General features: G+C 51.6%; 11 protein-coding genes; 7 read left to right on the top strand and 4 right to left on the bottom strand.

The window, feature by feature from the left end:
- Positions 1 to 228: 228 nt before the first annotated feature.
- RCC_03607 (related to metallo-beta-lactamase family protein) lies at positions 229 to 1,277 on the top strand (the record flags this gene model as incomplete). XM_023768894.1 has 4 exons in its annotated part: positions 229 to 324; positions 380 to 814; positions 875 to 955; positions 1,011 to 1,277. The coding sequence occupies 4 exons, from the start codon at positions 229 to 231 to the stop codon at positions 1,275 to 1,277; spliced, it is 879 nt and encodes a 292-aa protein (XP_023624662.1).
- A 97-nt stretch (positions 1,278 to 1,374) lies between these two features.
- Positions 1,375 to 1,974, bottom strand: RCC_03608 (uncharacterized protein; the record flags this gene model as incomplete). The annotated part of the gene is made up of 1 exon (XM_023768895.1): positions 1,375 to 1,974. One exon carries the CDS (start codon positions 1,972 to 1,974, stop codon positions 1,375 to 1,377), a length of 600 nt encoding a protein of 199 aa, XP_023624663.1.
- A 2,000-nt stretch (positions 1,975 to 3,974) lies between these two features.
- Positions 3,975 to 4,755, top strand: RCC_03609 (related to dUTPase; the record flags this gene model as incomplete). XM_023768896.1 has 3 exons in its annotated part: positions 3,975 to 4,086; positions 4,142 to 4,572; positions 4,627 to 4,755. The coding sequence occupies 3 exons, from the start codon at positions 3,975 to 3,977 to the stop codon at positions 4,753 to 4,755; spliced, it is 672 nt and encodes a 223-aa protein (XP_023624664.1).
- Positions 4,756 to 5,174: 419 nt separating this feature from the next.
- On the top strand, positions 5,175 to 6,074 carry RCC_03610 (uncharacterized protein; the record flags this gene model as incomplete). The annotated part of the gene is made up of 1 exon (XM_023768897.1): positions 5,175 to 6,074. The coding sequence occupies one exon, from the start codon at positions 5,175 to 5,177 to the stop codon at positions 6,072 to 6,074; it is 900 nt and encodes a 299-aa protein (XP_023624665.1).
- Positions 6,075 to 7,310: 1,236 nt separating this feature from the next.
- Positions 7,311 to 8,188, top strand: RCC_03611 (related to acetylxylan esterase precursor; the record flags this gene model as incomplete). XM_023768898.1 has 4 exons in its annotated part: positions 7,311 to 7,398; positions 7,448 to 7,706; positions 7,783 to 7,951; positions 8,009 to 8,188. 4 exons carry the CDS (start codon positions 7,311 to 7,313, stop codon positions 8,186 to 8,188), a joined length of 696 nt encoding a protein of 231 aa, XP_023624666.1.
- A 164-nt stretch (positions 8,189 to 8,352) lies between these two features.
- Positions 8,353 to 9,999, bottom strand: RCC_03612 (related to fusarubin cluster-monooxygenase; the record flags this gene model as incomplete). XM_023768899.1 has 5 exons in its annotated part: positions 8,353 to 8,378; positions 8,440 to 9,011; positions 9,064 to 9,708; positions 9,764 to 9,791; positions 9,849 to 9,999. The coding sequence occupies 5 exons, from the start codon at positions 9,997 to 9,999 to the stop codon at positions 8,353 to 8,355; spliced, it is 1,422 nt and encodes a 473-aa protein (XP_023624667.1).
- Positions 10,000 to 10,842: 843 nt separating this feature from the next.
- RCC_03613 (related to Protein pns1) lies at positions 10,843 to 12,682 on the top strand (the record flags this gene model as incomplete). XM_023768900.1 has 4 exons in its annotated part: positions 10,843 to 12,077; positions 12,131 to 12,198; positions 12,250 to 12,536; positions 12,653 to 12,682. 4 exons carry the CDS (start codon positions 10,843 to 10,845, stop codon positions 12,680 to 12,682), a joined length of 1,620 nt encoding a protein of 539 aa, XP_023624668.1.
- A 1,016-nt stretch (positions 12,683 to 13,698) lies between these two features.
- Positions 13,699 to 14,892, top strand: RCC_03614 (probable Mannitol-1-phosphate 5-dehydrogenase; the record flags this gene model as incomplete). The annotated part of the gene is made up of 1 exon (XM_023768901.1): positions 13,699 to 14,892. The coding sequence occupies one exon, from the start codon at positions 13,699 to 13,701 to the stop codon at positions 14,890 to 14,892; it is 1,194 nt and encodes a 397-aa protein (XP_023624669.1).
- A 690-nt stretch (positions 14,893 to 15,582) lies between these two features.
- On the bottom strand, positions 15,583 to 17,693 carry RCC_03615 (related to DHA14-like major facilitator efflux transporter (MFS transporter); the record flags this gene model as incomplete). XM_023768902.1 has 6 exons in its annotated part: positions 15,583 to 16,155; positions 16,209 to 16,802; positions 16,858 to 16,934; positions 16,987 to 17,228; positions 17,284 to 17,331; positions 17,389 to 17,693. 6 exons carry the CDS (start codon positions 17,691 to 17,693, stop codon positions 15,583 to 15,585), a joined length of 1,839 nt encoding a protein of 612 aa, XP_023624670.1.
- A 1,304-nt stretch (positions 17,694 to 18,997) lies between these two features.
- RCC_03616 (uncharacterized protein) lies at positions 18,998 to 20,293 on the top strand (the record flags this gene model as incomplete). Its single annotated transcript, XM_023768903.1, has 1 exon — positions 18,998 to 20,293. The coding sequence occupies one exon, from the start codon at positions 18,998 to 19,000 to the stop codon at positions 20,291 to 20,293; it is 1,296 nt and encodes a 431-aa protein (XP_023624671.1).
- Positions 20,294 to 21,282: 989 nt separating this feature from the next.
- Positions 21,283 to 23,509, bottom strand: RCC_03617 (uncharacterized protein; the record flags this gene model as incomplete). XM_023768904.1 has 2 exons in its annotated part: positions 21,283 to 23,415; positions 23,504 to 23,509. 2 exons carry the CDS (start codon positions 23,507 to 23,509, stop codon positions 21,283 to 21,285), a joined length of 2,139 nt encoding a protein of 712 aa, XP_023624672.1.
- Positions 23,510 to 25,450: the final 1,941 nt, after the last annotated feature.

Here is a 25,450-nt window from a genome sequence, read left to right on the forward strand (position 1 = left end):
ACAGCACTGCGGTGCTACGAAATGTGATCATAACGACATCGCCAGAACATGGGAAGATTGATACTCAGCATCAATACACATGCAGTCGAAAGATGAATGGATACTATGGAGAAACCACAGGGTCCGGGCCGAGTCGTTGGCCGGCGGCCTGTTCAGCTCCAGCTTTAACTCCATCTCCGCTCTCCAGCTCTGCTCGTCGTCGACTCATGATAACGCATACAACTCGAAATGCAGACCAGCGAAGACCTCCTCGTCTGCGTAGCTTGCGGAACGCAATTTGATGTCCCCTCTGACAAGCCATTGGAAGCGTGCCGAATTTGTGACGTGAGTAGTCCTTGAGCAATCTCCAAAGCCGTATCTGAACGACGAGCCGATGTAGGACCCACGTCAATTCGTCCCAGCAAGCGGCCAAGCATGGACAAGTCTAAAAGACCTACGAAACAAGCACCGCAACAAATTCCAGCAAGATGAAGTTGAGAAACGAATGTGGTCCATCACGACGGAGCCCAAATTCGCCATTGGACAGCGATGTATCTTACTCCAGACACCTGCGGGGAATGTCCTTTGGGATTGTATCACGTATCTTGATGAGGAGACTGTGGAGTTTATTCAGTCGAAAGGTGGACTCAAAGCGATTGTTATCAGCCATCYGCATTATTATACCACGCATTTGGATTGGGCGAGGATATTTGGTTGTCCGGTTTATTTCTCTGTGGAGGATGAGGAGTGGGTGTCGAGGCGTGATGATGTGGGTGCGAGGAAGCTGATTAGAGATGGGACGGAGGAGATTGTGGAGGGTGTGAAGGCCATTAAGGTGAGTTGTGAGGATTATTTAGATATACTATTGGTGTTTAATGATGAGGGAATTGTGCAGGTTGGGGGACACTTTCCAGGCAGTTTGGTACTGCTATGGGAGAAGAAGCTATTCATTGCTGATTCCCTCGTTACTGCTCCAGTGAGTGATCAAGTCTGTACAGAAGGACATGATGAAAGAGCTAACTTCTCAACAGTCGGCATACTACAATGTTGCAAGGCACCCAGGCACAACTTCCTACTCTTTCATGTGGTCCATACCCAACATGATTCCCTTGCCGCCTTCGGAAATGATCAAGATGTGGCAAGCAATGCGTCCCTTTGAGTTTGAAAGCACACACGGAGCCTTTACGGGTACTGAAGTGCGTGACAAGGACGTCAAAGCGCGAGTACTGAAGAGTTTCAGAATTCAAGCCAGAGGCGAAGGATGGGAAGATCATCCCATTATGCAGGAGTTTATCTAGAGATGGTAGTATACAAAACCGCGATGATGTCGCTCGGGGAACAATGCAATGCGCTGGTACTACATGTAGCCAAAACGACGACAAAGTGAAGACTACCTTACGCCATTTTTCTCCTCCGAAGCATCACCTCTTCGTTCCTTCGAAACTCCTCTCTACTTCTCTCAACAGCACGATCGAGACTGGCTTGAATTCTCCCTGCAATTTCTTCCACAGGCGTCTCCATACCCACGAGTCCAATGAATTTGCCCACTTTCCTCCTCTTGATCCTGATACGCTCTTTGTCGCTCAGTCCACGATACGCATTCGTACTCTCGCCATTTTGAGAAGGTAGAACTGGAGTCTGCAAGTCCTCGACAGTWTTCATCAAATCTTCCAACCAGATGCTCTCTTCCTGGCTTAGTTTTCTGCTGTGGCGAGATGGAGGAGGAGTGGGGAGATTCTCGGGTTTGGCGAGGTGTTCTTTGTCCCAGTTCATGGTTGCTGGGTAGTGGTATGTCCATTGCCCGGGTGTGCTTTGATGGTAGTAGTGTGCGATGCTGTCGAGTTCGTCCTCGGTGAGGAGGTGGAAGGCCATGAGAGTTTTGGGGAAGGCTGGATGAGGTGGGCCTGAGGGGAGAGGAACGAGAGGTGCGAGACGCAATTGTAGTGTTGCGATCTTCTTTGCGAGGGCCGAGTCTTGACGCGTCGAGGGTGCCATGATAGATGCTTGGAAGGTGGTGAGGTGGGATGTTTGTTCTGGTTCTAGAGACTTCCTGCGTCCTGCGTAGGGTTGTAAGAGTGGTGATGGGAGAGATGGATGGAGGCGACTTTCACGAGGTTTGCTGCCTTGATAAGGACTGTTCTTTGTCGCTGTCTTGAACGAAATGAGACAGACCTATAGAAATGTCTTCGAAATGCTGCGATTGTGGACAAAGCGAGTGAAATGGGCAGCATCGCCGGAGGATGGTGGCTTTGTTTGCATCGAGCCTATCTTCATTGTCTGCGGGAGAGTGTATCAAACTCGAAAGGCATGCGCGGGAAGTGTCCCATATCGGCTGGGGCAGTCATTACCACTGCTCTCCCGGGCGAGACCTTGTCTGAGGCGCCAAAGGAGTACGACGAGGTGGTATCGCGGAGATGGAAAAGAGCATCTACGTATCTACTACACTGTCTAGCAAGACGTGTCCCGAGAGACAACTTCGTGCTCACCTTTACCATACCACATCCGCGGGCTTTTCCTCTGCACCACCGTGTTGCATTCCTAGACCTCTCTTACTCCGGCTTCTACCGGATCATGTTCACGCGCCAGTGCGGCAGCGGTCAAGTTGACTGCATGCGCGCCGTCTCTTTCGCTCGTGTGTTCGTGTTCGTATATTCGTCGAGGAAGGATGCGGCTTCGTATAGTAAGCATCAGAGCCTGCAATGCGTTGTCGCTGGATCGAGGTCGGTAAGCGGCGCGGTCTCAGAGGAGGACAGCTCTCACGGCGACAGGTAGCAGAACGACGCAGGAGCGCGGTCCTCAAAATGGAAACCGTCGCCCGCGACGCGTTGACGCGTGCAAGCAAGCAAGCAGTCGCGGCCGGCGTATACAGAGCGACGATGGTAGTTCGGCGAGCAGGGCTGGCGGCAGTAGTAGCTCGCTATGCTGATGGGTGGAGTAGACATTCTTCTTCAAACGCTGGTGCGAGACCAACGTACTGATGAAAAGTGTGCGTTGCACGGTGACCATCAAAAATTGCGCCAAAGGCGGCCCCGAAGGACAACCATGGACACCCGCCGCCCCGCTGTGCAATGGAGGGAAGGTGACCAGAGAAAATCGATTCATGTGCTGACTTTCTCTCGACAAGGTCTGTGAAATTGTTAGCCAAAGTGAAAACTTGAGAGCGGATTGGGAGAGGACGGACAAGTATAAAGAGGAAGAGAAGTGGATGCGAAAAAAGGCGGCTTCTTATAGACGCCGTACACCGTGATACAGCCCGCGCGTCCAGTATGAGATATTCGCGGTGACGGCAAGGGAGTGGACCGGCGGAACCGGCGGAAGGCGCGTGCGGCGTGGCATGTGCGAGAAAGGAGTTGGCCTTGGCAAAGCTGGGATTCACTCATCCCGCGCTAGCATCACGTGATTTGCCAAGATTCGCCGAAATCGGAAGTTCCACAATCATCGACGTATATCACAAAATCGCCTATGCGCATGTGCAGTACCACCATCGCTGAGCGAGTAATAAGCAACCCTCGATATTCCGACATCTCTCAAGCCTCACGCGCGAGAGCTTCAAGCGTGCTGTAAACTTGCGCACAGTGAGGTCGTCTCGCTTTCGCTATTGTGTGACTTGAGCAAATACACGACTCCAAGAATWATGTGAACCTATCATGAGGTGGCCGCAATTGCAATGCCCGGTCCAGAACAGCACGCAGTCTATCGCTGGCAGCATTTCTAGCGGACTCTCGAGTCCGCATCATTCTCATTCAATCCCACCGCTTGAAACTACCTCTTGGAGAGTGTATTCCTCGTCTCCCCGGACCCTGCATCTATGTACGACTGTTTCTCATCGAACCGTCTTGCAACCTCGAGGCAACTCCGACCGAAGTGGGGCAGACGTGCTGACTGTACACTTTGAAACGCGCCTCGCGTCGTTCCCTCTCCTCCCAACGCGTCCGCGATCAATCAATCCCTGATCCCCAAATCCATTTCCCACATTTTCTTCCAACTCAATCGAAATGGCCGACCAAACTTCAACACCAGCACCCGATCACGAGATCCCCAGCTTGCCCGCATCACCTCTCCCCAAGCGAACAAAGTACACGGAGCCATCAAACCTCTCMGTAGCTTGTACGTAGCACCACTTCTTCATCAACCTATCCATCTAACACAATCTCAATCTCAGCAATCCTCAACGACCAAGCTCCAACTCCGACCCCAGACATGCCTTCTACAAACCTACCCACTCTCCCTCCCGTATCATTCGAGCCTCCGCCTCCAGCTCTTCAAGTCAAGCTCCTCTCTTCCACAGCACAACCTCCCACTCGTGGATCAGCTTTTGCTGCTGGCTACGACCTCTACGCTTCCAAAGCATCCACCATCCCAGCGCGGGGTAAAGTGCTTGTGGATACAGACATCAGCATTGCGGTTCCAGCAGGCACATACGGAAGAGTCGCACCGAGGAGTGGACTGGCGAGCAAGCACTCAATAGACGTGGGAGCTGGAGTGATTGATGCAGACTATCGAGGGCCGCTCAAGGTGCTGCTGTTCAACTTTGGAGATGCAGATTTCGAGGTTGCGGTGGGAGAGAGGGTTGCGCAGTTGATTGTTGAAAGGGTGAGTGTATTTGGGAGAGTATCAATGGCATCTTACTAATGATTAATGTGACAGATCTACACGCCGGAGGTAGTGGTTGTGCAGGATTTGGAGGAGAGTGTTAGAGGTGCTGGAGGATTTGGAAGTACGGGTGGCTTTGGAGGTACATTGCCGGGCATGCAGAGTGGGATGCCGGGTGTTTGAGAAGGAGGGGAGATGGCAGCCGCAAAAGGCAGTAGAGGACGACCGCACAGCGTTTACAATCTCATAAACGCTTGTGAGTTATGGATATGATTGAATGAAGAACGCGCATCACTGCTCTGCACTGCAATGTCTTTGGATTGTTCCTGTCGCTGCGTGCTAACGCTTGTTTACTCCAACTCTAGTTTCGTTGTGCGTACATTTTTGGATCTGAATCCATTTCCACTGACAGCTATCGTAGGACGATGGAGTTCCTACTTTGATCGTAAGACTGAGCTGGGATCCGTTCATGATTCTGATCCTTTGATCGCGACCCACGACTCGGATCTTTCCGAGGAACATCCGCTAGCGTCGAATGTAGAACATCCACCCACCGCAATGCTTTCACCTTGACCTGCCTTTCAGATCCCAAGCCCATCAACATGTTCTCCAACCGCGCCGTCACGGCGCTGCGGACTTCCTCTCGGCAATGCACCCGCCAAATCCACTGTTCAGTCCGCCAATGCGCAGAAGAGACCCCCAGACGCAATCGAAAGGAGCGCTCGACACTCATCTCCAATGAAGTCTCCAAACTCCGACAAGGCCCACCTCCATCCGCATCCCAGTCTCAAGCACCCACCGTATCTGCAGGCTTCCTAGATACTCCTCCATCTCCATCATCTTCCGGACGAATGGGTCAGAATGCGCCACCAGAACGAGAGGGCATCGCAGCACAGGGAATTGCCCGGCCTTCAACCATGACAGAACCGAGTGAGGGCGGTGTTGATGTACTATCAGCAAGCGCACCGGGGAGAGGGGGTGTAGCTGTCATGCCGCGACGATCAAATCTGCCCAAAGCTGCTGGGAGGGCGTATTCGCCGGTGGGCTTTGACAAGAAGTCACTGTTGAGGAGTGGTGAGGGTACGGCAACGATTGCGGGAGGTAATTTTGAAGGTGTGGTCGAGGATCGATTTCATCATGCCATCACTCCGGGGAGGAGAGCGGGCGTGACTGTGTCAATGGACCAGCAGGCCCAGAAGCTTAGGCAAGGGCAGGTCGCGAGGGCTACTCGGCAGCCTGATGGGAAGAGAGGCRCGGGAAACAAGGTGCTGCCTGAAGAGGTGAGGAATGCGATTGTTGAGAAGATGGTGAAGGGGACTTTCAACCAGAAGGCGCTGGCGTCTGGGCCGGTGGACAACCCTCATCCGGTGGCAGAGGTCAGGAAGAGGCTGTTATTGAACGGAACATATCTCAGATCAGATGCGAGCAAGTTGGCAAATAAGGTGGAGGCGTTTTTGACCAAGGAGCAGTGGAATAAGGTGCAACTTGCCGGCGGAAGATGATCGGATTGTGGGAGAGGAGTCCGCTGTACTATATGGGGAGGATGCGACTTGTACAAACAGGTGGATCATAGCGAGTAGCGATGTACAGTGATACGCTTGAGAGGCGGGATACTGCCCATGATGCTCTGCTGGGACAGCTCTGCGCCCAGTCTGTCCGGCAGACATCCAGAGTCGACAGAGTTGGACTCGGCCCGACCAACGTCTCCAAAGAATAAAAGAATGAGAGGGTCATTTTTACGAATCTATCTGGAGAAACAGCCGGCAGATCTAACATCTCAGCTCTTCCCTGCGTCAACTAATCTCCCCACCATTTCCCTCCTTCGCGAAACRCTCCTCATCAGCATTTTACTCCCCTTCTTCCTCATATCCCTCACCAGAATCTCTCGCAGCCTGACAATTTTCCTTCTCTGGCGGAAACAACTCACCTCTTCCATCCTTACCATGCCTCTCTCTAAGCAGGACCTGCGAATGCGTAGAAGAAAAAACACCAGAGCTACTGCGTATACTACCTCCCCACGTTTTCTTCAAACGTCACGATACATTTCAAAAACACATCAACCGCTAATCAACATTTACTTCATGTCTGAGTACTGCACCAATGATATTAACAAGGCAGCTTTGAGCATAATTCGGAGAGATGTAGTGATGGATCATGTAGCGTGTAACGATTTGCAAGCATGGCATTTTGAGAATGAGTCTGGCATGGATGGGTCTCCTGTCGAGATGTTGTTTAGAAAGCAGAGCGTCATTCAACCGGCTACTTGCTCAGCCGTGGAAAGAGTATACAACCACCAGGTACTCGGTAGCAGATGGTTGGCGAGGATGAGGGAACAATTGAGGTGTTGATCTCATATGCGGTCTTTGTGGTGGTTGCAAGATAAATTTCAGACGTGGAAGTTGTGTTGGTATGATCTTAATCGACCGAGGAGGCAACTGTGTTGAAGGCCTGATGTGCTGTCGAGTCTGGAATGACATCCTGCGGATCTGTATATAGATCCTTTAGAGTTTGTTTGTACATCCTTTTATCAGGCTTCCAGCAGTATTCTAGACCACCTCAAATGTAGAAATTCTTGCGAGTGCCTGGAAATGTGCCGCTTGATTACGAGGTGGCTTCTGAGAAGCATGATGTATTCGTTCGAGCCTTCAAAAAGGCATGGTACAGGTATATACATACAGCTGCATATCGATCCGCAGCAGTAACTCGACACGCCAAAAACAGTCGCCCTCATCGCCATCATGCAACAAACCGCAAGCCTCAGCCTCCTCACTCTCCTATCCGCCCTCTCAACGACCCAAGCAGTTCCCACGACTTCCTGTCCCCCAAGTCAGTTCTTCGTCTCTCCTCCTCACCTCCCACACTCACGCAACTACAGTCCACATTTTCGGCGCACGTGAAACGACGGCGAAACCGGGCTTTGGTCTCGCAGGCGCTTTCATCACGGATATAATCGACGCCTTCCCAGACGCTACGACCGAAGCAATCTCCTATCCAGCGAATGGAAACGCAGGCTTGACGGATTCGACGTATAAAACTTCTGTACGGTATGGAGTTGGGAATGCCACGCAGCAGATCAAGGCGTTTGCGGGAAAGTGTCCTGATGCTATGATTGTGTTGGTTGGGTATTCGCAAGGGTGAGTCGAGCCATTCCGTTCCTGGGTGAGAGGGAAAGAGGTTGAACGTGTATGCTGATATTCGTTTGTTTTGCAGATCGAAAGTCTTCGACGATGCACTTTGCGGCGGCGGAGATCCGAATATGGGTATCTCGAGTACAGACCCCACGATTGCGCAGTATAACATTCGCGCAGTGTTGTTGCCTGCTGATGATCGGTTCACGCCTGGTGAGCCGTATCATGTTGGCAACGCCACGCATGGAGGTGTACGCAGAATTTCTCGATGATGGATTGTTGAATTGAAGTACTGATGAGTGTGTTAGTTCGATGCGAGACCCTCTGATCAGATTCATTGCGGGAGCTTTGACGATCAAATCCAGCTGTATTGCGATGCTGAGGATAAGTATTGTTCGAATGGATCGAGCTTGAAGACTCATAATGGATATCATGGAGTGTATGGAGTGCAGGCTTTGGAATTCGTCAAGGGGAAGTTGAAAGGTTGACTTATCTACGCGTAGTGTCGAGGCGATACCACTGCGTGAATGGTTTCTGTCATCATCCCGCAGCGGATTGTATACTGCAACAAGAGTGTAGTTCGTCATTGTATATCGCTAATGTTAGAGAACAGTTCGAGTGATAATTATGACTCTTAGCTCTCATTTCGTGCCTAATCCCAGTCGCCACTGAGTACAGCTGAACGGTGGTAGAATGATGAGTGAACGTCTCAATTTTAAGGCGGCTTGGGAGTACTTACTTGGTTCGCCCTTGTTATAAGCTTCCATCAAGCCATCAATTGTCCAAGGCTTATACACCATTCCAGGAGGAGTATTAGTATTTGTGAACGGTGTCCCAGATTTGACATGTTCCAAAGCCGCCTCATAGTTCTGCAGCGCGTACTTCTCCGGATCATGCTGGGTAATCCAGGCTCCAAAATTCACAAAAGGCGTATCACTCTTCTCAGCGCCTTTGGTCTTGTTTAGGTCTCGTTGGTCACGATTCTTGACCCCGAAAGCTTGCAGGCACGATACTCGCTCGAAGCGCAGCAAGCTGTGCACTTTCGTGGCGTCCGGAATGTTCGATTTCCCGGCTTTGGATAAGCATGCTGCAAGACTCAACGCATCTTCTATCGCCTGTGTGCCACCATTGCCTGAGGATGGCAGGAAAGTGTGTGCTGCATCACCGATTTGCACGACAAAGCCGCCCGGAGAGCTTGATACTGGTTGTGGATCTCGCCACATTAGCYTCCAATCAATAAGCTGGTTCGGAGGCGTTGCTTTGATGACTCGGTTGCCAACTTCTGGAAAGCCCTCTAGAGTTGATGTGTACCTGGGTGATGATTAGCAGACTTTCGGTTACCAGGCAGGTTGGTTCGACGAACTTGATAGCGTCTTCTGGGTCGGCTTTACTTCCCCATGACTCTGCTGCACTGCCGTCGTCGGGATGCGTGATTGACCAATTCATCTCAGCCTCGTTCCTCCAGAAGAAGACTTGCATCCCCGGGGAGACCCACATCTCTATGACGCTATAGCCGTCTTCACGCATCTTGAACCGCTCTGCAATCACAGGATCTGCGAGCGCCAGCTCCACAGGGTACGCAACACGAAATACAGCATCCCCGCTGCTGCGGGCAGGTACYGGTTCGCCAGCGACGAGAGACCAAGAGTTTCCCCTGACGCCGTCTGCAGCTACCACGAGATCTGCCTCATACCTGGAACCGTCCTGAACAATAACTCCCGCCTGCGACTTTGCTGTATCTTCAAAGTATTTGGTCACTTGCATGTTATACTCAACTTCGAGACCAAGCTGTGCGAGTTGCTCGTGCATCATGGCATGGAATCTTGGCCGCGAATGCCGTTGCATGTTCATCCGAGTTTCCGAGCTCACTGATTCGGACATCAAGTTTGTGAGGGGAACAGGTTCCTTGAGTCGCTCCCCGCGTTGGTTGTGAACAGCCAACATGGTGTGGAATTGGATGTCCCTAGCCTTTTGGTACATGAATGGGTAGTTCTTGAAGGAATTGATGCTAGAATTGATCTGTTAGCCATCGACATGGAAGACGGAGGGTATAAGATCCTTACGCGCTGGGTCCTATCTGGAATGAATCGCCTAAAAGGCATGATGTGAGCTTTGTCACCGAACAACATTTGTCAATCTTTCACCAACCAACAGTAGAGAGTCCCTTTGCTCGTTCCAGGATTCGCACGTCACAACCATGCCGCCAGCACTCCAGCGCGGTCATTAGGCCTCCAATTCCGGCACCCACAATCAGCACAGATATGCCGCATGGTGGACTTCTTTCAACGGTGGAAGACATGTTGATGGTGCTTCTTGGAAATAACTGAAAGATGTCTCAAGGGGAAGGATTGGGGGAGACAGCAAGATCGCCTTGCTATATATATCTCTCTCACTCACATGCCACCTGATTTGACCGCAGGGCTGACCATAGAAGGATTTCGGAGTTGGATGCAATGCATCGCGCTGCATGCAGAGCTGATTCGCTGATCGCGGACATTTTCGCCTTTAAATCCGTCTCGACACCGCCTTCGCTCTTCGCCCTTCGCCCTGGACGGCGATGTCAGTTCCCACGCGGTAACTTATGGGAGCGAGTGTCCGAGGACACGATGTTCCTATGTGATTGTGATGCTTCCTCACCGGAGATAGCACATCACCCTTTACCTTACCGCCGGCCGTGTCCGGCACAGTACGGGCGAGTTAACACGAAGATCCTGGTCTATCATATCAGATCATCATGATTCCTCTCCATTCGCCTGATTCCAGGTATCGTGGACGTGATGTTCGAGGCCATCTGCGCTTGAGCTTGAGACGGAATGTGAGCACGAGCATGCTCATTAGTGACGCCAGACCGTTGACGGCCGACAATCATGTCTTTTCGCAACCCTGGCCAGCCACATGAGCTTACGAAAAGCGAGTGCAGTCAGAAGTTTGTGGATCCTGCTGTTTCCTCCACTGATCGTCGCAATCTCTTCAAATATTGATGAAAAGTCCAATAGATGCAAGACATGGCGATCGTCGGTCGATGAGAACCTTCAGTTTGGTGGACCCGTCATCTCGGAAGGGGCCGTGCAGCGCGAAAACTGAGCGTACCTGAAGGCCCGATCCAGAACATCACCCTCGCATCAACAAAGCCGAGCGTAAAATGAACAAATACGAYAACAACGGCCCGCCGTATGGCGGAGAGCAGCAGTACGGTGGTGGAGAATCGCAAGGATACTACAATGGAGGCCAGCAGGCACCCCCACAGCAGCCCTACCAGCAGTATCAACAGCCCGGATACGACCAACAACAACAAACACAACAAATGCCACCGCCGCCTTCCTACGGTCAGCAAAACCACGGTGATGGCAAGCCGACTTTCGATCAGACCTTCAAGGTAGAGCGCCCCAAGTGGAATGATCTTTGGGCTGGTATTTTGTTCATTCTTGTGTCTCTCGGATTCGTCGCAATCAGCGGTTACTGCTTGTACTCCTACTCCCAAACCAGCGGCACCACCAATGGCGGCTTCAATGGCTCCAACAACGACTTTGGCTTGAACGGCAACACTCTGGTGCTTTTCGCATTCGTTTTGGTCGCGTCGCTGGTCTTGGGCTACGGCTATATCTCTATGGCGCGGTTGTTTACCAAGCAGTTCATCTGGATCAGCGGGATCATCAACATCCTCATGACTTTGGGGACGGCCATTTACTACTTCTATCGCCATGCATACGCGGGTGGTGTGATCTTCCTCCTTTTCACCGTATTTTCGGTCATCTGCTTCATCTCCTGGATCAAGCGCATTCCCTTTTCGGTTCTGATTTTCCAGACGGTGGTCGACGCCTCCAGATCATATGGCCACGTCTATCTGGTGTCCTTCCTGGGAGGCCTCATCGCAGCGGCTTTCGGTGCTTGGTTCGCCGCGACAATGGTCGCCGTGTACGTCCGCTTCCAGCCTGGTAACAACCCCTCCTGCAGCACGACTGCTGGAGCATCGGGAGACTGCAGCAAGGCTACCGTAATTGGACTGATGGTCTACATCACCTTTGCCGGTTACTGGATCACCGAGTGGCTCAAGAACACGATCCACACGACCATCTCCGGAGTCTATGGTGCCTGGTACTTTGGTCCACGCAACCCGTCTACGGGTGCCACTCGTGGAGCAGCAAGACGCGCCCTCACATACAGTTTCGGCTCGATCTCTCTTGGAAGTTTGTTGGTCGCCATCCTCGATATGCTCCGCCTTGCCTGCTCTGTCGCTCGCAACCAGAACGGAGGAACCGGCAACTTCATGGCGGACTGTGCATTCTGTATCTTGCAGTGTATCCTTGGACTCGTGCAGTGGGCGTTGGAATTCGTCAATCGATACGCTTTCTCATACATCGCACTCTACGGAAAGAAGTATGCTGTATCCCAAAYTCGAAACGGGTGTACCTTATACTGACATATTCCAGCTACTTTGCCTCCGCCAAGGAGACCTGGAGAATGATCAAGGACAGAGGAATCGATGCTCTCATTAACGGCATGTCATTTCTTACCCCACAACCCATTGCACCAACTAATTATCTCGCAGAGTGCCTAGTTGGCCCAGTTCTGTCCCTTGGATGCATGTTTGTTGCTGTATCTTGCGCGCTGGTCGCCTATATTTACCTCGACGTTACGGACCCAGCCTACAACGAAGGTGGAGCTTTCACCGCCGTCATCGTCATCTACAGCTTTCTCATCGGACTGCAAATCGCCAGCTGCTTCGTTGTACCAATAAATTCCGGTGTGGACACGCTGTTCATGGCAGCGGCATGGGACCCACAGGTGCTGATGCAGGAGCATGGAGATTTGTACCACAGAATGGTCCAAGTCTACGTAAGTTTCATCCTGGTAGCACTTATGCAGCCTCGTCCCGAATGTCTTGCAGCAAAAATGACAGGGGTRTTTGGCGGCTGCTATTCAGATGTGCTAACAAGTCACTTTCTTCGCAGCCACACGTCCAGCAGGCAATACACGCTTGATTCCGTGCTATACTACGACGACGATCCGCCAATTAATGTAATACATAATACACGCAGAGGGAACAGCAGTCCCATGGTACACCCGCAGCAAACGAATGGAAAAGCGATTCGATGTGCAGAGCTTTCTTTGAGGAACGTGACACCAAGTGTGAGCAATATCGGGGCTAACGTTCATGCTGATGATGAAGCCGTCTTGATGCATGCATACCTTACTGTAGGTGAGGCCTTGCGGCCGGCGGTATGCTGCTTGTTTGAGTCTCTCCGATTGGTTCCGGGAAGTTGGGCACCTGCAGCCCCCTGCAGTGCTATACACGTTGTTGTCGCGATCGGAGAGCTGCGAATGCAGTGCGCTCTCGAGGTCTGAAAAAGTGCTTCGACAGCGGGTTGGACTGACAGATTTGACTGCGGCACAGAGTAACTTGTCGAATTAACGCAGCACGATACTAAGACGCATACTGTCATGTCATGTATAGCGATATTGCTGTATCGGAGTCTGAAGCAATCTTGCTTTGCACGAGCGTCCCGCGCCGAGGAAAGTGGGGTGCTGCGGGGAAAGAGCTGCATCGACTGCTGCATAGGTCATCCTTGGTAGGAAGTCGCAACTCTGGCCAGGTCTGGAAACGCATGTGCCCTTTCATCTCTTGATTTCTATCTTCTACTTCCTCTTATCCACCACCAAGAGCACTTCCGAGCGCCGCGTCCGCATCATAGTCCTGCAGCACTTTGGGTAGGTTCCGCAAGCTGACAGCCTGTCTGTTGCAAAACATACCGATAGTGGGGACGTCATACTAAGAGCTTGTTGTAGAATCTTCTACGACCAACGACGACATACGATCCGTTTCTGAACGACCACATAGGTATGCAGGTTTGCACAACGATCCACAGGACGTCTTCGGTCAACGTCACGCTGCATCATTTCTTGGAAACCAGCTTTTGAACAACTTTATTCACTCCAGCTAACCACTTCCTCCACAGCTCATCCTCTCCAACGCAACATCCACATTCACGCTTCCAACATGGGTCTCAAGGGCGTTCATTTCGGTGGAGGCAACATCGGTCGCGGTTTCGTGGCCGAGTTCCTCCACAACTCCGGTTTCGAAGTGGTGTTCGTCGATGTCATGGACAGCATTATCGAGTCTCTCCAGAAGAATCCCAGCTACGAAGTGACCGAGATTGGGCCTGACGGAGAGTCCAAATTCACAATCGACAACTACCGCGCAATCAACTCCAAGCACGAACTTCAGAAAGTCATCGACGAGATTGCTACTGCAGACGTTGTGACTTGTGCTGTTGGTCCCAATATCCTCAAATTCATCGCCGAGCCAATCGCCAAGGGTATTGACGCYCGCAAGGCCTCCTCTCCTCTTGCAGTCATTGCTTGTGAAAACGCAATTGGAGCAACCGACACTCTTCGCGGCTTCATCGAGGAGAAGCTTTCCGAAGACTCCAAGAAGAGCATTGCCGACAAGGCCGCATTCGCGAACTCTGCCATCGATCGCATTGTACCGATTCAAGATGAAGGCGCAGGCCTCAACGTCAAGATCGAGAAGTTTTATGAGTGGTGCGTAGAGGAGAAGCCCTTCAACGGTRATCCACCAAAGATCAAGGGTGTACACTACGTCGACGACCTCCAGCCGTACATTGAGCRCAAACTTTTCACCGTCAACACTGGCCACGCCACAGCCGCTTACTTTGGCCACCAACACAAGAAGCAATACATCCACGAAGTCCTCCAAGACAAGAAGCTCCACGATATCGTGCAGGAGACTCTCAAGGAGACCGCCCACCTTATCACCACCAAGCATATCCACATCTCCAAGGCAGACCAAGAAGACTACGTCCAGAAGATCGTCACCCGCATCAGCAACCCCGTGTTGAAAGACAACGTGGAGCGTGTCGGTCGCGCCCCCCTCCGCAAACTCTCTCGCAAGGAGCGTTTCATCGGACCCGCCGCTCATCTTGCTGAGCAAGGCGACAAAGTCGACTACTTGCTGGGAGGGATCGAGGCTTGTCTCCGCTTCCAGAATGTAGAGGGTGATGAGGAGTCTGTGGAGTTGGCGAAGAAACTCAAGGAGATGGATTCCAAGGCTGCAACGAAGGATATCACAGGTCTCGAGGAGAGCCACCCGCTTTTCGACAAGGTCGAGGCTGTGGTGAAGAAGGTCCAGGCAGATTCCAAGGTGCGTGGTGGTCCTTCTCCTAGTCTGTAATTGTTGAGTAGCCGGCTGATCTTTTGGTTCGGTTTAGTGATTAAGAGTGTATGCATATGCATGAGTGCATAGATGGACGATTGCATGGAAAGAACCTCGTTGGATGAGAGGACGAGGACAAGCTTTTCGAACGCATAGCGACGAAATCATGAAATGAAAAGAAAAGAAAAGAACTTTTTGAATACATTGATGCTTTCTATACCGGAAGAGGAACTGTCCCCGTGCTAAGTGATCGATGCCTGATTCATACTTGCATGTTGTACCTACCATGTTATGGAGATACACATACCCAAATCCTGCTACAAGTTAGGTCCGTCTAGAATCGAAAGAAGCATTAACAAGCCGCATCCTTATCCAAATATCGCGTGGAGTTGAGTCTTGGAAATCTCTATATCGACGCCGCTTCGTCCAAGACGACTTACCCCAACCCTAACCCTAGTCTAAACACCAACGCAACACGAGCCTAGCATCTGATACTTGGATAGACTGAAACCGGACACGAAGCAATCCGATATCTCCATCGCATCATCATCATCATAATCATGATTATTATCAAAGTAATTACATGAAGTTGTGAGCTAGATACCATCAACTCCAGAATAATAAAGAGCCCAGCTTTTTTTCGTTCGCTTCCGAAACTCCTCGCAAAGAAACAGCAAAGATAGAACAACCCATCCATCCGCCATAAAACTACCTCCCTGCCTCCTCATCTCTCATCTTCTCCCCCTCACTCCCCAAAACGGGACTGCCTCCTCCCTTCGAGCTCCTCTTCCCGCTCTTCTTCTCCGCCCTTTCCCTCACCCTAGCCTCAGCATTCTCCTTCTCAGCCTCCAATCCCGTCTTAGTCTCCTCATGCTCTCTAGTCAGTTTCTTGCCGGCGATTCCAAACATGACAATAAATCCCAACACCGCAAAGCACGTGTAAAGAATCCACATGGGCTGWAAGGATTTCGCAAAAGCCTCCCTCACCACGCCCTTGGCAGGTTGCGGTAATTGATTGATGAATTCCGTGCTGGCTCCTGCGTTGCCTCCTGTGACGCGACCCGCGGTTTCGGGGCCAATAGCGGAGGTGATTGTGGAGGTCTTCTTGTTCATTTGGTTTTGATACACAACCTCTCCAATCACCACCGAGATGGCGGTTGAGAGTTGACGGATGAAACCCAAAGTCGCCGTTGCGGTTCCGATATCTCTTGGCTTGATGTGTGCCTGCAACGCAATGATCGGAGCTTGAAATAATGGTCCAACTCCCATGCCAGCYACAGACTAGCAACATGTCAACACATCACTGCTCAAGATCTTGTCGATCGATGACTTACTTGGTAGATGATGATTTTGGCCCAGCCGGAATGCGCGCCCAGATTGATAAACAGCCCGAATCCGAGGACGAGCATGAAGAAGGCGAAGTAGATTGGTGGTCTGAACAGCCCGGTCTTCGCGATGAAGACTCCTGTGGCTAGGGAGCTGAACGCTAATGCTAGAGCGTGAGGAAGGAGGTAGACTCCTGAGAGTAGTGGAGTCGCTCCCAAAATTGCTTGAAAGTACAAGGGGAGGTAATAGGAAGCGGAGATGAAGACGAATCCGTGACAGAAGACTGTTGCCAAGGTGGCTTGGTTTGTGCGGGACGAGAAGAGAGCCAAGGGCATTATGGGATACTTTGCGAACCGCCATTCCCAGATTATGAAGAGGGAAAAGGTGAATGCGCCGAAGATAATGAGGCAGAGGACAAGAGTGGAGTCCCATGGAGCTGTGACGCCGCCGTATTGGAGACCGAAGAGGAACATGAGAGTTCCCCCAACGACGGTCAGAGAGCCGACCCAGTCAATTGCGCGAAGGCCGGACAGGATTGGGGTTCGGGGAGTTTTGATGTCGAGGAAGAAGAAGAGGATGAAGAAGGCGAGGCCATCGAGGGGCTAGACGACATGTTAGCTTGAGTAAAGGAGGAGGAGCAAGATGAATGTTGCTTACAAGGTTGATGTAGAAGCACCATCTCCAAGAGACGCCTTGAGTGAGAGCACCGCCGATGATGGGTCCCGTAGCAGAGGCTATAATCACACGTTAAAACCATATCCACATTCTCATTCCAGATCAACTCACCTATTGCCCAAACCCCTCCGATAATTCCGTAAAAAGCACCACGAATTCTCAGAGGAATGAGGTCTCCAATGACGATATTGACCAAGATAACTAGTCCACCTCCTCCAATTCCCTGTACGGCACGAGCAGCGATGAGCATGCCAATGCTATTCGCCAGAGCCGCGACGAGAGAGCCAATCAAGAAGATGACGTTTGCTAGTAGCAACATGGGCTTTCTGCCAAAGATGTCCGAGACCTTGCCCCTGCGATGAGTATCAGCCAATGCACTTTCATCGTGCTGTCYTGTATGTCTCTCACCATATTGGAATGGAAGCACTATTGGCCAGCAAAAATGCCGATCCAATCCTGTTCGAAATATATCAGCAATTYACCCTGAATCATGTCTTCTTGAAGATGTCCTACCAAGTATATCCTGCCGCAGAATTGAAATGCTGCGAAATCGTGGGCAGCGCAGTCGTAATGATGGTCACATCCAGCGCGGCCAAAAAGACGGCCATACACAGGGCAGCCATGATGACGGCCAATTTGCCTTTACTGCGACCCATGATCTTGCCATCTTGGTTGTTACTCTCCTCGTCTGTCGATGTGTGTTGTGCTGTCTTCTCTTCTGTGGTTTCTGGACTGGAGTCTCGTGGCGATGCTTCGTGGTTGTTGGCTAGGGTTTGCCCGGGTTCTTGCGCGTCTGGTTCGCGCGTTGATGAGGTCATTGTCGTAACGGTCGTCGGCGCACTTTTCTTTTCTTTTCCTTGATGAAATTGTTCTTGGGGAAGAGTGGACAGGACAGGACAGGACAAATCTAGAGGAAGAGATTCATACTAGTCAGATCTCAGTCCTTAGTACTTACCCCAGCATAGTTCTGTCAAGTCCGGCGGCCGAAGATCATGACGGCTCGAGACTCTCGTGGCTTGAAGAATGTGACAGCAACAAACCCGGTCATGGCTTAACTCCGATTGTCCGCTGTCCTCCTTGACTTCCCCTGTTTCCAAAGGCTTCCTCTCGGACCTCTCCCTAATAGACGAGGCTTGTCTATGCTTGGCGGTCGTGGAACGCCATTCATATCGCGTGCGACTGAACCGTCGCCTCTCCGATCAAGGGATAAGACTGTTGTCCCCTTCGATCGAGCAGATCGACACAAGGAAAACTTGCACGGAGATGACTGCGCAGGAATATGATTGGCGGCAGAAATGACGGGCGCATCTCGCCTATTGATGGCTTACGACATCACCCTTGGAGACTCACAACGCGAGCGAGGGCTCCGCGCCTTACAAATGTTCGACTCGCGTGATACTCTCCACACCGCCCGACAGCAGTGATGCCGGTTGGTAAAATGCTGTCGAAGGACTGTTCTGTTGCTGCTTAGGTGAGTCCGGATGGGCCGTGGTGGATGATGGGATAAGAGCAAGGCGGCGGTGTATGCTCTCTCTGAAATGTGAAGAGGATCAGTCTGTGGAGGGCATGCTTCGGGCATGGGTGACTTTTTTGAGATCAGTTCCCCGTCCAAAGCGATATCCTGTGCTGCGTGGAGCGCGTATGTGGTTCCGTACATGTAAGTTGTCACTTTCCTAGTCGACAATTCTTTCCTGCTCTTGCAGCAAGTAGGTGCGTCTGGCTTCTATCGTGGCTCTTATTTCTCTTGAAAGACCAAGAGACCTGAAGAAACATTCTCGCTCTCGAGCATCTCCGCAGTTACCATGCCGTTCAAGATTGCTCTGGGTCCATCAAAGGCGGCACCACCCAAGAGAGCACATCTCAACGTCTTAGATGTAGCTACGCGAGTAGAACAGGTTCTTCTAGAAGTCGATGCAACTCTTTCAACCCCCTAAGTTGTCCTGTTCATCTCCAGCATGGTATTCACAAAGATGGCCTCGTATTCCCATGCAAGAGTCACCCGCCCCAACCACGCGCACGCGAACYCGGTTCATCCCGCTAGCACAACAACAGCAACCTCACGACGACAAAACAAACAGGAACAGAAGGCTTCTCCCCGATAACCTAACACATACCAATCGAAATGTGCTTTCAAGGCTACGTCCACTGGCTCTGCGGCCACACGTCCCTCTTCGAGGAATCTTGCCCCGAAGCCCTCCTCCTCGACCTTCCCTTCCACCTCAAGCTCGCTTGTCCCGCGTACCAAATTATCTCCCGCTCCCAACAACAATACTGCGGAACAGGATCATTCTACTGCTCCCAAACACCCGACGGCATCAAACTCGACCACATCCACGGCGCGTTCAATMCCTGCCGCGAGTCCATCAAAGCGATCAAGTCGCAGATCTATGGGGAACAGGGACTGAGGAAATATGGACAAGCGATTGTGGATTCTCTTCTGAGGAATGGATGCAAGAAGGAAGATTGCCTGAAGGATGAGAGAGTTGAGCGCATCTACAAGGAAGTGGCGGGATTGAGAGGGGAGTTGGAGGGTTTGCAAATCAAGGAGAGAGAATTCGAGGCGTCAATCGAGAGGGCGAGGGTCTGGTTTGAGCATAAGGCTGGGCATGTGGGTCCGAATCCGAATGGATTGCCTCCGGGGTTGTATCCGCCTAGTTTGCAGGTGCAGCGGCCGACGAGACGATTGGCCGACCTCGGCGGTAACAGCGGAAGGGTGAGGGGAGTGAGCATGCCTGTGGCAGCATTCCAAGCTGGGATGATTCAGAATGGGTATCTCCAGGAAGCAGAGCAACCCAGTGAGCAGCGTTTGCCTGCAACCTCTTATGGATTCTTCCAGATGGGACAGTATCAAGTTGGATCTGATCAACTCGGGCTACAACAGACTGGACGACAACACCTTGGACCACATCAGCCTGAAGTGTATGACACGGGAAATAACACTCCCCTGTCCGTCTATCAATCCAAGCCCGCCCCCAAGAGACGCCAAAAGGAACCTTCAACAGATGAACCCTCTCCACCCATTCGCCGAAGCTCAAGAGTTCGCAAAAAGAGAGTTACATACGCGGAATACGAATCTGATTCCTTCTCTCGAACTCCTTCACCAGAGAAGTCTGATGCTGCGGATCCAAACTTTTCACCTTCGAAAGAGGCAGCAGCAGTAACAGCTGGAAGACCGCACATGGGACGGAGCAGTAGTCTTATGGAAAAGATTGGCGACTGGCAGAAACGTGAGATGAGTAAGACTTTGAGGGAACCTCTTGGACAAGGTTTGCAAGAATCCGTTGCCACTGGTCCCTTGGATAGCTCAGGACAGAAGCATATGAAGACCGAAACATGCTATGCAGATCTATCGCAACAGATCCGAGATTGTGCTGCCTCCTCCCCCTATCTCGACCCGATACCGAAGGCGACGAAGTGAAACACCAATCGTTGCGACGGAGATGCCGAGATTCCAGCGCAGAATTTCAGCGTCCGCGGAGGCCAAGGGTGGCAGGCGAATGGATACCATGCCGACCGTTCGATCCCTCCACCTGTCCACTCAGAGGCTAACCCCTGGAGCATGGACTATGCTTCTCTACCACAGAACTTCTGCGCGACTACGAATCTGGGACCACAGCTCCTAACAAAGAATACAAACTCCGAGCCGCAGAAACGTCGTCTGCCTGCTCTTTCACCAACCGCGACTGAGGTATATTCTCTGCCCAGCAAGCGCACGAAGTTCGCACACCTAGGGACAGCCAACTTCCCTGATTTGGTGGGAAATCTTGTCCCTCCAATTCCGGCGCTCACACCCGTGAGGCGATCTCTTCGAGTAAACAAGATAGAGGAAGACAAGGAAGAAGTGTCGGCATTGAAGGAAGATTCAGGTGTTGAAACGGAGACCAATTCTGATTTATCGGAAATCGATTGGGATGTACTTGAGGAGGGTATCTTGGCGGATTGAAACTTGCCTCTTGGTGCATGCTGGGATGATGCCAAGACTGCGAGTGAGGACGAGAGATGTGTGTGACGGTGTTTGCATGCGTCTTGATGGAAGTTGAGGTGGTGCTCGTGTTTAGCATGCATGATGAGATGAAGGGAACTCGACGAGACCATGATGAGAAGCAAGCAGTAATGATGAGAAGTCAACGAAGAGAGGCATACGATTGTTGAAATTGGGAAGAATATCCTGGTTTCGAACTTGTGTAATGTTCTGTAGTCAATTGTGTACAAGACAGCAGAGTCCAGCCTGTCCATCTCATCTCGATATATATCTCTCTGATCCATATGGTATGCCTCTTGAGTACCACTCTTCCCCAACCCATTCCCTTCCAGCGCCTCGCTAAATCTCACAAAAAGCATATATCTGTCCTGTTCATGCCACCCTATCCCGAAGCTCGAAGCGAAAATGACAAAAGAAAATCAACATCACAAACTCGTCCTCATCCCACCCTTCTCCCCTTGCTTGCCCTTCAAACTAATCACACTCTCCAACTCTCTCAACAAAGACACACTGGCATCTCTCTTAGCCCTCACAGCAGCCTGTCGATCCCTCTCCTCTTGCATCTTCAATATCCTTTCTTCCCGAGGAATCTGCACTAGACTGCCCTTCCTTCGAACTCGTGGGAGGGCGACAGCTTCAAAGACCATTGTGATGTCCCCTTCGGTGTCTGAAGCGTAGCAGGAAGAAGGCGTYATGCTGCTTCGATTGGATTTTGTAGGGTTATCGCCATTGAGGACCCGGAGTGCGTCGTCAGGGAATCCACCTCCGCCTTCTGAGACGGCTGTAAGGCCGCCAAGKCTGGAGACGGGCGAGCGTAGACCACCACTGCTGGATGCCATGGAGATGCGACGCTCTTGTTTAGTGATGTTTGATTGAAGGGATTGTTTGCCTTCTTCCCAGGCTTGCATTAATTCTTTCAAATCAGTGCCGATGGACTCGTATTGTGCCATGAGGGAGGGTCCAAGATCTGTGAGGTCCTCTGTCTGTTCAATGTTCTTGGACGTTTCTTCGCGCAGGATCTGCATCTTGGCTTGAAGGCCGCGGATACCGGAAGACAGTGTGCTGATTTTCCGGACTTGACTGCGCATCTTCTCGCGGCTCGGGCTGTGCTGGTACCCGCCGGAGGGTTTAGGAGGTGTGAGGGGGATAGAGATGCTGTCCATCTCGCTAAGGACGACACGGATTCGTTCAGCGGAGGCGGCGATGGAGGTGCTGAGCTTGGTGATGATGGAATTTGCCGTGCGCCAGCGAGGGAAGTCAGGATGTCCACCATCGGCTTCCAGGGCCATGAAGGAGCAGAGAGTGACGCGGCGAAGGATGGCGGCGCGGTAGCTAAGGACACGCAACGACTTGAGGGATTCTGGGTCGTCGTCCACGATGGACGTAGCGGTGTCTTTGACCGAGGCCTCGCGGGCATCTAGCAGGCTGATGTCGTAGACGTCAAAGTATCTTTCGAGATCGTCTTCGGTGATGAGAGCGCGTAGAGAATCAGACGCAGCGATGTAGGCGGGAATGGTTTCGGCGTAGGCCTTGAAGAGGACGGAGCGGAGTTTGGCGCATCTCCGTGAAACCGAGTTGCCTTCAATCCGTGAGACGGGAGGAAGCGGTGTGCTAAGTCGGAAGCCTTTTGACACCAACTCGACTTCTTGAATAAAGGCAAGAGCAGAGGTGGAGGAGAGCTCAAAGGCCTGCCATGTTGCGGTGAGGGTGGAAGCTCCATCGACAGCCTGCTGGCGGAGAGAGCGAAGTCGTAGTCGTCGATTGTATCCATATCCGACAACAGCAATGGCAGTCAAGGCCATGAGGACCAGCCCGACGCGACCCTTACTCAGCACATTGGAGCGCTGGGTACGGAAGCGGTCAAGCATGAATGCTATAACCATCGCCACGACCGTCACACCCGCCGCGCCATAGACACTTGTGGGAACCTTTTGTGTCATGCCTGGAGTGTCCGATGCGCCATCAAGTCCCAGCTTGGCATGTCCCGACGCGACAGCCGGGTTGAGGGAGCCATGATCGAGATATTGTTCCAGGAGTTGTGATGCCACGATGATGTACCGGAAATGCTCCAGAAAGCGCTCATTGTCCGCCCGCCCTAGCCATGAGTTCACCGCCGACGACCAGGCGTTGTGGAAGCGAGTGAGTCTGCGAGAAGTGGGAGAGTCGGATGCCTCCTGAATCTTGGTCGGCAGACTGTTCTTCCACTTCTTGATCCGCGGCTGCCATGATGGCGGTGCGAAGGAGCGTTGTTGTCGGTCATCCACATCATATCGCTTGTCGTTGCTGCTGGCGGAGTCGGATTCGTAGGAGCCATGGCCTTCGAGGTAGGCGGCGAGCGGGTTGCCGTCAGGGTGAAAGGTCTCCATGCATCGCAGAGCGAAGGAGTTGAGTGGAGCGGAAGATGTCGAGCAGCTTTGAGGCATGCGACGGACTGGTAGTGGCAGTGGCGGCGTCGCTCCCTGTTCCGCGGCGACGTGAGAAGTCGAGGACGGCGGTTTGATCAGCTGTCGCTGTCGCTGCTTTCGCGTGATGTTCGCTTGCCCAGATGATCTGCGAAGCTGCATTTCCGAGAGGGTTAGCGTCAGATTCTACCGAGCGAGGTACTTTTAGGGCTTGCGTGGGGAAATATATATCGTCCGGACTCACCTCCATTTCCCTGGCAGTTTCGCAAAGATTGGATCAAGAGTTCGTCTCACAACCTGCGACATCAGATCCGTTCTTCCCTCAGATTATGGGCTGAAACGACATCCTGATCAGGCCATTCTGTATATAGCATCACCGACTGCGTGGTACAATGATTCGAGGCAAAACTCAGTCTGCAAGGTCATCATCGCCTGACCAGGATGATCGGGTCTTGAACGCAAGAACTGGAAGGGGAAAAAGCTCGCAACATCCGAACAGCATGATTCTGCTGCGAGGACGGCAAGGTAACCGGATAACGGGCTCAGTGACGAATACGCAAGTCTTTGATCAGTTCTTCTCCCCGAAACGCTCGGCTTCTGCATCACTATGCCAAGGATACAGGCTCACAGGGCAGCAGATCAGGACCCCGGCATCTGACAAGCTCATGCTCTGGTCCAGGAAGTGCCCAACAAGTAGGGAAGAGGTCTCAACATCCCCACACGTGGCCCTGTGACTCCCCCAAATAACACCAAGATACTCCGGCTCTCATCCAGAGACCTCCAAACAGATGACGTTGCGAAAACTACTCACACCATAAAGACTGCAAACACATTCACATTGTCAAACCTGCCCTCGACCATCAACCACAATACCGTCCATCATCAAGCGTCATTCAAACCCTTGACGACAGACGGTCGCCACAAATGACGCTCAACATCCTCAGACCCTTTGGTATACAACCCGCCGAGTATAGGGCCCTGCAGAACTAAAAGCTCCCGAAACACCACCTCTCCAAAAGTCCTCAACAACTTCGATTGGATCATCTGACCCCGAAAATACTTGCTTGCGCTCAAAACACATCCTCAAGAAAAATCCTTCGAACTTCGAWCGCATTACATGAATATCAAAAGTTCCTCTCCCCCAAAACATCGCCGCATAAAAGATCCTTCCAATTCCGATCAAATTACCTGCAGTCACTCTAAGAATCACATTCACAGCCAAGAATCTCTCGGCACTTGCTCCCGCAACGGCGGTGTCCTTTCCAAAACATCTCCTGACTCAAACTCCGTGGCAACGCTTCCTCTGTGCAGCGGAGACCATCTCCGAGAGATCCCTGTTGTTCTTACCACTGGTCGTCGTCCTTTCCCGAACACACAAGTACATAGCACTACCTCGCCATACCTTGGTATATTGAACTCATCAATATCTCAACCCCGAAACACCGCCACCTTTGCCAAGCRCATTAACAGAAGTCATCTGACCACGTCTCAGGCAACCGGGTCGACCTTTCCGTGTCCTTCTCCGCGCTGAGTAGTGAACGACCAACAAACAAAGTCAACAGCCGGTGCCCTCTGTTTCGAAAACACGGAAAGTTTCCAACGTGTAAATGTGACAGGTTATTTTGACATTCTCCCTTCTCGATATCTCAGAGAAAATTCGCCCTGGCATATCAAGTCTAACAAAACGGATGAAGCTTGCAACATCTACATGTATATAACTACACCGTGTTTACCTGCATAAACTTGGTCTTCACCAGAAACTCGTTTTCTCACGAATGAGAATCCTCCAGAGGACTTGGGAAACACTTCGACTGAAGATGTTACGACAGTGATGAATGTGTCTTGAGAGGAGAACTTTGTTCATGATAATACATACTCACACAGCCATCTCTTTCCTAAAGTTACAAAACGCTCCAATCCTTCTTTCCATGCCCATGATATGCGCCAGCCAGGCTCATAGCCTCCATTCCACCACTTTTATATGTAATTAAGACATTGAAAAAGTTGCTTCGACCCAACTCCTCCACGATTCATGTGGAGCAGAGTATAAGTGTATCGAAACAGCTGTGAGTATCGGTACATGAAAAACTGCCTGGCAAAAGTCTCCGGGCAGTGGATGAGGGCGCTTTTTCGCTGGCTGCACAAGCGAAGCAGGTTTCGCTGGGGGTATAAAAGACATTTTACAAACAAA

The sequence above is a fragment of the Ramularia collo-cygni genome (genome assembly GCF_900074925.1).
Source record: "Ramularia collo-cygni strain URUG2 genome assembly, contig: RCC_scaffold04, whole genome shotgun sequence".
NCBI classification, from domain to species: Eukaryota; Fungi; Ascomycota; class Dothideomycetes; order Mycosphaerellales; family Mycosphaerellaceae; genus Ramularia; species Ramularia collo-cygni.